The sequence below is a fragment of the Sceloporus occidentalis genome, unplaced genomic scaffold, assembly GCF_023333645.1.
Source record: "Sceloporus occidentalis isolate IW3139 unplaced genomic scaffold, rSceOcc1.0.p SCAF_1, whole genome shotgun sequence".
Classification (NCBI taxonomy): Eukaryota; Metazoa; Chordata; class Lepidosauria; order Squamata; family Phrynosomatidae; genus Sceloporus; species Sceloporus occidentalis.
The window spans coordinates 134508133-134521058 of NW_028316981.1; the positions used below are offsets into that span (position 1 = coordinate 134508133).

Here is a 12926-nt window from a genome sequence, read left to right on the forward strand (position 1 = left end):
TGTGGCCATGTTCTAGCAGAGTTTCTTACTGATGTTTTGCCAGCATCTGTGGCTGGCATCTTCAGAGAATGCTTTGCCTGGAAAAATTGGGTGTATATATACTGTGTGATCCTGGGAATGCAGGAGTGATTTGCATGTGTATTGTCCTGACATGCATATAGCACCACTGTAAGCTATGTTTTGTTACAGACTTGCATGGGTAGCTTTTTAATCATTGCAGCCTCCCTGTTCACTGGCATCTACTGGCTGTTTTGGAACCTCTGTGTTAGGGTAACTTGGTTTGTCTATACTTTTGAATTAAGTCAAGATAATTCTGGTTTAGCACAAATAAAAATTTCAGCTGAAAACGAGGTGTGGGAGATTTAACCACAGTTCCAAACTGGGCAAAAATGATCCCCACCTTCCTCTTCTTCAGGGTTTCCATCGCTACTCCACTGACCAGCGTTGGCATGTCCCTCACTTTGAAAAAATGCTGTATGATCAAGGACAACTGGCAGCAGCTTATGCCAAGGCATTTCAGGTATATTGCCCAGCAAGATTTCTCTAAGCAATGTCATAGAGCCTCCATACTAGGGCCAATAAAACTGGGGAATGAACAATGTTCTTTTCAGGCAAGAGTGGACAGGAAACAGAATCTTATGCTGGGTTACATGGGGGAGAAAGGTGGCAAATGGTGAATTTCCCCTCTGTTGTGGAATCTCGTGTATTTCTCTTTTTTCTGGACATTCATACTGCTATTGTCAGCTCTGCTGGAGAAAGGAAATGCTACAGTTAACTGAAGAACAAAATAATCCTCTCCCCCTGTGAACTCCCTGAATCCCTTTAATTTCTCTTATTGCCTAAGTCAATTAGGCAAGGATAGAGGCCATAGTATTGGGGACTTTCATGAATGTGCTTGTAAAACATTCTTCATGCGAGCGCAGAAAGAACACGACAAGGCTGAAGAATCTTTGTAGAAGTACTACAAAATCCACAAGCAGTGATACCTTTTTTGGGCCACCTCCAAAACATAAAATACATTATGCAAGCTTTCAAAGCTTTACTATCTTCTTCTTCAGCAGACAAAGATGTTAAAAATCATACAGGAGAAAAATGGTAATCATGTCAGAATGTAGTCACTGTCTACATTCTGTCTGTAATGTTGTCAGTTAAGATGGTATTGAGAGATTTCAGTGCAGTCAGAGGCCACTGCCATTATTGACCATGTCAGGGCAAAGAGAGCAATAAAAGATGGGTAATAAAATTTCAACTCCCATTAGCAACAGAAAAGGAACTTCTCTTGAGATCTAATTGTCCCTGTCCTGTGTGAAGCTAACAGCTTCTTTCTTAGCCAGAGAACATTTAATTTCTCAAGGAGTCTCTGTACTGTTACATCTGGAAAAACTTTTAGGTGTTGTATAGGTATAGTACTGTATTTCTAGGGTTTGGAAAAGTTACTTTTTAATATATATACTTTTCAGAATTCTCTCCATTGACTTTGAGTCTGCAAGTTGTAGTCCAAGAAATTAATTATTCTTGTTGCTGTATATTTGCCAATATCTGGATTCTTAGCTAGAATCCAGTTCTGTCTATGAATTGAGCTATAATTGCCAGTCAAACAGGATAGTACTTGAACCCACTTTAATCTCACATTTTCCACATGTCATTGAGATGACACAAAAATAGGTGCAAATTATTATGTGAAAGCAGGAAGGTTAGGTAAGGAGGTATTATTATAAACAGATACTTAGCCTCTTGAACTCAGTTCCTGCATTCAGTGACTCTATAGAGAGCAAAGTAGAGGAAATGAAAAGGTTATATTATTTGCTTGTTTCACTCATTCTGTTTGTGGCAACACAGAGAGATAGTATACTGTGTATAGTGTCCCACCCTGTCTTACTGTAATTATTCTCAGCAGTAATGTGGCACTTCTTGAGTATAATGAAAACAGAACAATGTGGAGGCCTGTTGCTTTGTACATAGTAGAATAGCCAGTATTTATACAGGATTGTTGAGGGAGGAGTGAAACAAGAAATGCTTTACTGGAGCAAAGACAGCTGCACCGTTTCTCCACAGTAGCCATGCTCTGAGGTAGTACAAATTCTCTTGGGACTTCAGCCAGAGCAGCCTCTCCTGGGAAGTGTCAGGTGGCAGTGGATTACACAATCTGCCTTTCCTTAGATTGCTTTTCACACAAAGTTTCTCAACTGTGTAAGTGGATTCAGCTTCCGTCTTGCTGTTGCACAAAAGATAGACCTTCAAATACTTCAGAAGTGGAGTGAGGGTGGGTGGGAGCTGGGAGGACAGAAAAAGGGCCTGCTTTGTATTTTCACCAAAAGGGAACCCAAAATCAACAGTTCTAAGCTGACTGGAGGTCTCATTTGAGGCAAATAGGCTGCATATATATCTGATAAATTAATCCCAGTACTGACACTTATAACAGTATTGTAGATGCACAACAAGAGTCACTGTTAATGTATATGTGGCTGGAGAGAAGAACCTTTATGACAGTTCATTTTCCTGCTCCATCCTGTTTTTAACTCCTCATTACTAGGCTCTTCAAATGCAATTTGAAAAGGATTTAGAGTTGTAGAATCCACAAGAATTTAGGCTGTATCTGTAGGGCCCAAACAGAGGCGGGATACAGACGGGCAAAAAGGGGTGTATTCATGACATCATGAAGGTAGAGCCTTCAGACGGGCCTTACCTGAATGCCGCCATGAACACGCCTCCCGCACGCCCCAAGCGGGAAGAAGTGGCATTAAAAAGGTGCTGCTTTTCTCCGCTTCTTTTCCGTTTGATGCGCAGCTGCGCAGCTCCGTCTGTAAGCTGCTGCACCGGTACGTCAGAATTGCTACGCCGCTACTTTAAGTTGCCCATTGAAAAGCTCCGTGTCTGCTGCGCCGCATAATGAGTCGGGGTCCTGGAACATGCGCAGTTTGCAGTCAGGCTTTAATTGCAGCGTCAGCTGCCATGCAGGTGTGGAAGCTGCGGCACAGCTGCAGCGCATTTTAAGACTCGTAACCCTAACCCTAACCCTAACCCTAACCCTAGAGCAACATGTACGCATGTGCTGCTTGGAAAGTTTGGACTTTAAAGTGAACCCCTACACACATTCCTGTGCCAATTTCACCTAACAATAAAAAACGCTAAAACTGTAAATATTTACATATGTACAAGGGAGGTGATGGGGGATGGCAGGGGGACAGCGGTGGCAGCGGAGACAGCTGTGGCTGCGCATTGCAGATTCAGCAGGAGCGCGGGGACCAAAGGAGAGGAGGCATCTATGATGCTGGTGACACTGGCAAAGTGCAAGCGGACAAGGATGCCAACACCAGCTGATCACCAGCTGGCAGGAGACCACCATTGTTCTTGGGCAGAGCGGGGGGAAAAGTTTTAAAGGGGCTTGGGCACTTTAAATGTGCCCATAGGCTTTCTGCCGCCGCTGCTTAGCGCTGCAGCTGCGCAGCTGCGCATCCACCAGCCGGCAAAGGGGAAAAAAAAGCCGTGGTTTGGGCCGCCCGTGAGGAAGCTGCCTCTCTCTTTGCAGCGTCCTCCGAGGCGGCGGTTTGGAAACTCCGGGTCTGAAACGGACCCAGGTGAGGCGTCTTCACTGCCCCCCATGTGGAAGCCCCAACACCTGAAGCACGCCCCCGGGGCGGGTGGTCTGGAGGCTCCGTATTCAGCAGAATACACCTCCAAGACATCTTCCCCTGCCCGTCTGTATCCCGCCAGACAGGCCAAAATAAAGCTGCTTCGGATCACTTTGGAGGTATGCTGTTTAAATGATGTATGCATCCTAAGAGGCTGAAAGTCACGCCATAACCACACTCCAGTCCTAAGGACTGGAGCATAACTTATGCAGTCAGAGGCCACTTTTGGCCTCTTAAGATGCGTGTGTCATTTAAACAGAATACCTCCAAAGTGACCCAAAGCAGCTTTATTTTGGCCTGTCTGTTTGGGCCCTTCCCTGAAGAAATAATCCATTTCGACACCACTTTAACTATCATGGCTCAATGCTATGTAATGCTGGGAATTGTAGTTTTGTGAGACAGTTAGCCAGAGAGCTCTTGTTGTCACTACAAACAACAGTTCCCAGGTTTCCATAACATTGAGCCATGGCAGGGCAAATGGTGTCAAACTGGATTATTTCTGCAGTGTGGACACAGCTTTAGAGAATTAGCCAAGCAAGCCACTAAAACAGCCTCTGTGCTGCCTTTTTGTTTGGATTATTGGCCTCCCCATAGGCTGAGATGACCTCTGGTGCCCCCATTTTACATCCTGTCTCCTGCTCGTAGCAAAGGAGGTCTCACATTAAGATCACAAGTTTTTTGAAAATAAATTTAAGCTAGGGTTCTCTGTGGATGATGTTAGATTTGGTTGTTGCAAAACTTTTTTGAGGTATGCACAGTTTTGTGTGGGAGGACATGAGTGTGATCTTTGTGGGCAGGATGTTTACAGACGGATTGTTTACCACCCCATGGAGTTCTCAGCTACACTGATTTCATTTGAGATTATAGAGTGGGGAAATGCTTGCACCATAAGTGTCTTGAGAGAACCAAGAAAAGGGCATATATCCTCCCAGTTCCTGTCATTTCTTCACTAGGCAACAGTGTTGCCAATCACCCTCGAAGGAAATCCCCCTTAAAACCCCAGAAACTCCCCCAAATTCCCTGGGACATCCGGGTCAGGGGGCGGGACATCTGGTTCAAGGGGCCGCAAAGCACTATGGGAAGGCAAAAGGGGTGGGGCTTCCAGGTCAGCTATTTTTTGGGGGGGCGGGGACTTCTGGGTCAGCCATTGTTTGGGCGGGAAAGGCATTTTTGGCCATTTTGGGGGGTGGGTGGGAAGTGAAATAATTCCCCTTCAATGGAAAGGCTTTTAATTACCCAACGGGAAGGTTTAATTCCCTGGAAATTCTCCATAATTTTTTTATACCTGGAAATTTCCCGGAAAAGCTTTTTATTACCTGGAAACCGGGGAATTCCCCGGAAATTGGCAACACTGCTAGGTTACAGCTCCTCAAATGCCCTGGGGCTGAATGACCTGGGTGTGAACCTCTCCCACCATTAGACATCTCTCCTCTGAAAGGCCTTTGAGCTTGCAGGTGGATTTTCAGTGGCAAATCAAAGTCTTTTTTCTATCAGTTCCAAGAGTGGTACGGTCCTAATCTGGATATTAGGTCTCTTCTTGCTTCCCTGTGGCATTAAAGCATCAATCCCCTCCCACATTACATTGTTTTAGCCAACTCCACTCTGCCCCCCCCCCCCCCCCATTTCATTCTCCCAGGAATAACATCTTCCTTGTATCTTAAACAGATTTCTGGCGATGAATTCTTTGCAGACACTGTGGCTGATATTCTGCAGTATGTTTCCAGGGACCTGAGTGACAAGGTAAGCTACCACCTCAGAGTTTTACCTCACAGCCTTCAGAAGCTGGCTGGTCTTTGGGTTGCCACCAGTGTTCATCTCCGTTTTTAATTGTGCTCTCAGTTCTCACCTTCATGGACTGAAAGTTGTTGTTGTGTGCTTTCCAGTTGTTTCCAACTTACGGTGATTCTAAGGCAAACCTGTCATCAGATTTTTTGTGGGCAAGATTTGTTCAGAGAAAGTTTTCCATTGCCTTCCCCTGAGACTGAGAGCATGTGATTTCCAAGGCTGTGCAGGAATTGAACTTGGTTTCCAGAATCACAGTCCACCACTCAAACCACTATGCCACACTGGCTATTGAACTGGAAGTAATATAAGTTCTATTATTTGCTTTCATCAAAACAAAACAAACAAACAACTACAGAGCTTTAGTTTTTTGTGGGTTTTCCAGGCTATGTGGCCATGTTCTAGAAGAGTTTCTTCCTGACGTTTTGCTAGCATCTGTGGCTGACATAGAAATTCTCTGAAGAGGCCAGCCACAGATGCTGGTGAAAGGTCAGGAAGAAACTCTTCTAGAACATGGCCACATAGCCCAAAAAACCCACAAAAAAAGTATGGATGCTGGCCATGAAAGCCTTCAACTACAGAGCTTCTTTTCTATCCTCTCAGACACATTCAGCTTGGTATAGGTCACAAGGTGTACAGTCCTGTTCTAGAGAGAGGAGCTTGGATTAGCTTTGAAATACATGAATGTTTTAGGGTTCTTCAGAAATTTGGTGGAAGGTGTGGAGACTAGAGATGTCTAATTCCTGGACATTTTGAAGGTAAGGAGAAAAAAAAACTGTTTCCTTTCTAGTTTTGCTGGAAAAAAATGACAGCAGGGTTGTTGTTTTTTTGAAGAATTGAAAAATACAGTATTAACATCTTTTTACAGACTGAAACTCATTTTGTTTCTTTAATAACATAAAATGTATTATATGTAACTTGATTTGGTATAATGTTATATAGTTATATTGAAAGTACCATTTGTTCAGAACAAAATTACAAATGGAACTTTTTAAAAAAATCTTTTAACAAATGGAGCTGTAAGGTAAGAAAAACCTGAATTATAAGGAACTTCTTTGAGTTTTCTAGTTTGAGAAACAGCCCCTCCCCATGATAAAAACAAAAGAAAGCATCAAAATTAACAAAAGAGAGAAAATTCTATGATCAGTGCTAATTCTTCATCATGTCAAGAAGACATAGTATGCTCATTTGTATAGAAAGAACTCAGAAAAGGAAGTAAAGTCCAGGAATTGTAATAATCTGATACAGTACATAGTCTTCCACTGACATAGTTTTTGGAAATGATTTTGGGGAAGTATATTTATGAACTTCTTGTTTTAAACCTTTTATTTTATTTTATTTTATTTTTATTTATTTATTTTAGAAAGGAAAACATTCCATAATACATTTTTCTCCTATTTTGCCAGACCAAAAATCCTATGGGGGGATGACAGCCCAAAACTTGATTTTTTTCTGATCCTGTCCCCACCCCCAGGCCTACCCATCTCTAAGGGGAGAGGGACAGAAGTAAGCATATTCTAAATAGGAATATGAAGGAGATTTGCCACTTTTTTGGCCTTGACAGGAGAAGGTATCTCAACATGATGAGCCACCTCAGCAATCACAGTAAGTGTTTTTGAATTCTGGGCAAGAGTGAAATGACATGCTTTTTCTGTCAGTTTTTCTGTAATCTGTGCAGGAAACTTCTGTTAAAAGTAAGCAAAGGACACACACATACAGTAGGCATGGAGAGGTAGGATTATTGCTGAAAATAACACAAAGAACCTATCCAGTGATTGCTCTTTTAAAAAGTTTCTGCAACAAAACAGAATCAGTCATGATTTGTGCAAAAATCATTTCTGAAATTAGCACAAATATTGCATCACAAATATAAATATTCCTTGAAAAAATCCTCAAAATCCTCTCGCCATCATGTGCAGTGAGGGGGGAAAACAGTTTTATACCTCTAGTTGTAACTTATGAAACCTTGAGTGAAATGGTAACATTTGAAAATGTAAGGGACCATTTGAACATAAATGCATATATGTGTGCTTGTGTATAAAGGATGGGCATAACAAAAATATATAATCCTCCAGTTAATTGAAAATTTACCCAATTTCTTATTGGGCTCATGCAAAGTTCATTAGCCACTGAAGCACAGTCCCACATATATCTGATCCTTCTTTAGTACAGGGATGGAAAACTTTCATATCTGCAGATGTTTTGGACTTCAGCTCCCAGGAGCCCCTGCCACCGTGGTCAATTGTAAGGAATTATGGGAGATGAAAACTTTCAGGAGCCAAAGATTCCCAATTCCTGATTTTGGTAATTAGTATGTTTGTTTGCCACTTGTATTTGGCACTGACAAATCTTGCAGAAGTCACATAAGAGATCACCTCTCGGTCTGTAGTGGTCTGAGTACCAGACTACAACTCTGGAGGCCAGGATTCCCTATCGGCCATGTAACCCTTGGACAAAATCACATTCTCTCAGCCTCAAATGAAGGCAAAAGCAAAGCTCCTCTGAATAAATCTTGCCAAGAAAACCTGGTGATAGGTTAGCCTTAAAGTTGCACACAACAATAATAACATTAAAATTTGTCATTCAAAAAATAATGGGCTAGAAGCAGTTTGCCTCCCCACAGGGCTGTGATTCTCTTTGGGTGGTTTGGTGGCCTGTGAGAATCATTAAATGCAGAACCCTTTTCATTTACTGGAAGTTTCTCTCAGTGCTGTTTTGGCTGCTATATATTTTAATAAACATGGTTCTTAGCCAGCCTCTCCAAACTTTCCTTGGAAACCTCAAAGGCTTTGGCTGTCCAGGACAAACTCATCCCACCAAAACAAATACTTTGGAATGTGAATTGTCAAGCCAGATTCCAAGGCTCATGATCATGGCCATGATTAGACTTCCTCCCTGTTTTGTCAATTTTCTGTTTATGTTGGGGGGATGGACTGGTGCACTTCATAAGGGGTATATAGTAATAGTGCTGCCTTTGTTTTCAGTCTGGGGGGTTCTACAGTGCAGAGGATGCAGATTCCTACCCCACTGCCCAGTCAGAGGAGAAGCAAGAGGGGGCATTCTGTGTGTGGACAGCTGAGGAGATCCGGCGGCACTTGCCAGACCTCATTGAAGGGAATCCTGAGAAAAAAACTGTGGCAGATGTCCTCATGCACCACTATGGGGTTAAAGAAGATGGCAATGTGAATCCAATGAAGGTGCTGTTGATGGGAAGATGCAGTCAGGGTGGCAGAGATGGGGCAATAATTCCCAATTCTTTTTACCAATGCTGTCATAGGTGTTGTTCAGTGACATTTGTGGTTGGAAGAGGATTGCCGTGATCCATGTCAGAGTAGTTCTCTTGGGAGAATGAGCATTCTGTCTGACTGCAAGCTGAATAGTCTTGAGAAAGATAACCAATCAGAGAAAGTATAGCCCTAAGTTCTGAGTGCAAATGGGAAAGGGATGTGGACCAGCTTGATCCTCATGAGCTCTACAGAAGTAAAAAACAACAACAACCCGACAACATCTGGGCACCAGCATTAAAGGAAGTACAGCATGCTGCTGAGGAACAAGTGCTTCCAAGTGTTTACTCAACTCTTGATGAAGCACATGACAAGCCAGGCCCTCTCCTGGAGAAACTCGCTTCTACTCATCCCTAATCTCTCTCTCTCTCTCTCTCTCTCTCTCACACACACACACACACACACTTGTGTGCCTCCCAGAATGGGATTTCCTCAGAAATATTGCCTCAACAATTAGACATATAAATTACATATTTACCTTCCAGTGACCAAAATCCAATAGATATAGATCAGGAAAATCACATGCTGTGATAAAGAGATGTCTTTCACCATTTGGGTGAACCCCTTTTCTAAAAAGTGTTAAACGTATTGTCTAATTTGACCCCTAGAATTCAAAGTTCCCTACCAGCTGTCTCCATAGCCATAATCTGCTCACTTTTAGCAACAACCAGAAGATATAGTGTGATGCAGTAGCTTGTTTAATTATGTGGGATAACAGAGAAAAATACAACATTACATGGCCATTTCAAGTAATTCTTTGTCTCTTATACATGTACCTCTGTTTTAAACATTTGATTATATTAGTAGTTGGATCCTATATAACATAACATAATTTCATATGAAGACATGATTCATTAATCACTATAACAGATAATCACACATATTTATCAGGACTTGCATTTCATTCATCCTGTCCTGTCTTGGAATGCAAGCTACCTAGAGCACCTCTGGCCCCAGACTCTCAGTAACTCCTAGACAAAATTTAGGAAGAGGCTTCTGAACAGGGCCTGGTTAGTGGTCTCGCTGTACAGTCGGCCCTCAGTATCCGTTGACTTGCCAACCGTGGATTCAACCATCCATGAATGGCAAGTCCACATTGTCCCCAGTGGTTCACATGGCTATGTCGCCATTAGGCACAGCCCTCGCTGTCCCCATTGGCGGCATGTGTACATGGCTGTGCTGCCATTATGGACAATTAGTCCCGTTGTCTCTAACAAAGCCACTGGGAACAATGAGGGCTGTCCTCAATGGCAACACGGCCACATGCATGCCCTGCCATTGAAGTCCCATTGTCCCTAATGGCGATGTGGCCACGTACCATTGGGGATAACAGAACTCGAGCATCTGTGGATTTTGGTACCCATGGGAGGGGGGTCAGAATAGATCCCCTGCGGATACCAAGGGCTGACTATCTACAATCTGCATTTTGATTCTTTTGCTTGCTCTTTTCCAGTTCTCTTTTAGTCCTGCCTAACTTCATTGCCTTTAACTTTCCTCCTTGTTCTATTATTTCACCGATATCTTCATTTGTCCCAGAGGGTGGCATATATGTCAACTATGTGACCATCTGTTTCATGCCTTACATACACAAGAATGTGCCTTCATGCCAATTGTTGCTACCACATATACACAACTGTAAGTTGAGAAATTTATGCCCCAAACTGGACTCCCAAAATCATGGATCAACTTATATATGGGACAATATGGTAATACTGCTTATAAAGTTCCTAAAAGAAATGCCCACCTTTGTAGCCAGGGATCTTTAAACAGCTCCCCACTTGAGTCCTGTGTGCGCGCTCCTCTGTATGTGTGTGTGTTATCCCTCAGTAGCCAAAGCTAACAAACAGTGAGGCAAGGGAGAGAGAGAGAGAGAGAAAAAAAAGTGTGTGTGCCTAGGTTTGTACCCTTTTTTTCAAGTTATGAGCCTTGGGGCTTTTTCACACGGGGAAAATTGGAAGGTTAAACTGGTCACAATGCAAGGTCATCCAGAGCATTAGGAACAATTTCATAATTGCTTTTCAGATGATGCTGTGCACAAACTGGTCAGAATCCAGACAGAAAGTGAGGTGAATGAGGGAATAATCATTCTGCAAATAATCATGTGTTTTCATGTCCAGTTCATTCATGAATTTGCTCTCTTCACGTAATAGCAGCCGTCTGAAAATGATGTCCTGCATTCTCCCTGTTCTCAGATTTCCCAGGGTACCTTGCTGTGCCAAGGAGAGGGAGACAGCGTTCTTAAAGGGACATACATATATACACACACTCCTCTTTCCCTCGTGCAGCTGGTCTCCTCCTCCTCCTGCAGCAGCAGGGAACAGCTGGTGGGAGAGCAAGAGGGAGGACGTTTTGGAAATCCTGTACAGGGGGAAATGGAGGATATGTCCTGGAAACGGAGGGCATCTTGGAGGTTCAGCCCTCCATGAAACCAGGAAGGTTTAACCAGTGCTGTTCTCTAGCTGGTGGAAGGAATGGCTTGTTGTCAAATGGTGCTGACTGCTCATCAGATGACGCACGTCCCAACTCTGCCCCAGGGCGCCATGATGCCGTGCGCCGCTCCATATGGTGCACGGCATCATGATGCTCCTCCAGCGCTGTGTCCATACAATACAACACCGAAGGAGTGCTGTATAGCCGTGGCAACGTGGCTATGGCATCCTTTTAAGGGCACAAAAAGGAGCCACTTTTTGTGGCTCCTTTTTGCACCCTTGAAAGGCTGGATTGAGACCGCAGCATGAGGTTGCCACAGCCCCAATCTGGTGTAAAAAGGAGTGGATACAGACCACCTCTTTGGGGCGGTCTGTTGGGCCCCAGAGTCACTATTTACAGGGCCCAGAGGAATTGCTTTCTTCCTATAAGATCATGACAGTATTGTGTGGAGTGAGTAAGAGCAGTACCCTCCAACCTCAAGTGCAGAGCCAAGCTTTTAACTCTCACCTTCAACAGTGGAGCCACTTCTCTCTTTATTCCCTTTGTCTCTGTGCCTAGTACAGTGCTTCTCAATTATTTTCTGTCATGCCCCCCCCCAGGAAGAAGAAAACATTTCGCGCCCCTGCGCGACTGTAAATAGTATCATTTGTCTATAAAATTGTTATAAGTACACCTCTGCATAACAGAGCCTTGCGCCCCCCTTTACGGAGCCTCGCGCCCCCCCTGGGGGGCCCACCCCACTATTTGAGAAAGGCTGGCCTAGTAGTTTCCTTTCTTCTGTCACTCATCAAAATGTTTATAGCAGGGAAGACAAATATTTTATAATATCCTATTTTAGGGATTATTTTACTGCTTGGCTGAATACCAGTTAATTAAAAGCAATCTCAATGTGTGTGTATATACATGTATATGTGTATGTATGTATTTGGGTCCTTAGAAGGATGATGGCACAAGTCTGGCTTAGATGATGATTGTTATCTGATGTTGGCTTTTGGTTTCAGGACCCTCATAATGAGCTAAAAGGAAAAAATGTCCTGATTGTTCAGTATTCCCTGGAACTTACAGCTGCCCGGTTTGGACTTGAGCTGGAACAGCTGAAGACAATGCTAGTTGAAAGCAGGGAGCAGCTGTATAAAGTGCGGGTCCAGCGGCCACAGCCTCATCTGGACACCAAGATGCTGGCCTCCTGGAATGGTGAGCCCCTCTTGTTGGTTCTGTCACTGAGCTCAGTGATATGAATTGATCTGTGCATTGGGCAGGCACATGGAAGTGGCACAATGTCTTGCCTTAGTTGTTCTGCCATGATGTAGGGAACAGACATGTTATATCAGGCTGTGTAGGTCTATCAACCTGCTATCAAATCTACTTCTCTGATGTTGGAGGAATACATTCTGATGTGATCAAAATTATTTCTCTGCATTTCCCTGCCCCCTGGTATGTTTTTTTGTCTCTCCTGATTGCAGCATTAGAGCAAAACACACCAGACAAGCACTTTTAAAATTGCTTTCTGTTATCTAGTCAGCAGGGGGCAGCAACACCTTTCTGCTGTTCTGTTCACAGATGTTTTGAACAGCTCTTCCTTCACCCATGTAGCCCTTGCTTTGCTGTGGTTTTCCACTTTATATAAAGGTATAGAGGGCACAGTCCTCTCTCTTATGAATGAAGATGCCTAAACAAATAATGGAAAGTAGTAGACAAACATACACATTGGTCTTGAAAATATAAGTAGTGAGAGCTTTCATAATTCATGGGGTTTCTTTCTTCTGTTTGACCTGCAAGAGAGTGCTTATCTATAAAA

The 12926-nt window shown here is 43.3% G+C and overlaps 1 protein-coding gene across 4 annotated transcripts in view; it reads left to right on the top strand.

Annotated features, from left to right (window-relative positions):
* Positions 1-12926, top strand: part of SPATA20 (spermatogenesis associated 20) — a 65071-nt gene that overhangs the window by 21774 nt on the left and 30371 nt on the right. For 3 of the 4 annotated variants that reach the window (XM_089537135.1, XM_089537149.1, XM_089537153.1), the window contains 4 exons: positions 416-520; positions 5298-5372; positions 8399-8611; positions 12130-12322. In XM_089537135.1, the coding sequence (XP_089393261.1) occupies positions 416-520; positions 5298-5372; positions 8399-8611; positions 12130-12322 (586 nt within the window). The remainder of the gene's footprint in view (positions 1-415; positions 521-5297; positions 5373-8398; positions 8612-12129; positions 12323-12926) is intronic. The other variant, XM_089537142.1, reaches the window with a different exon arrangement.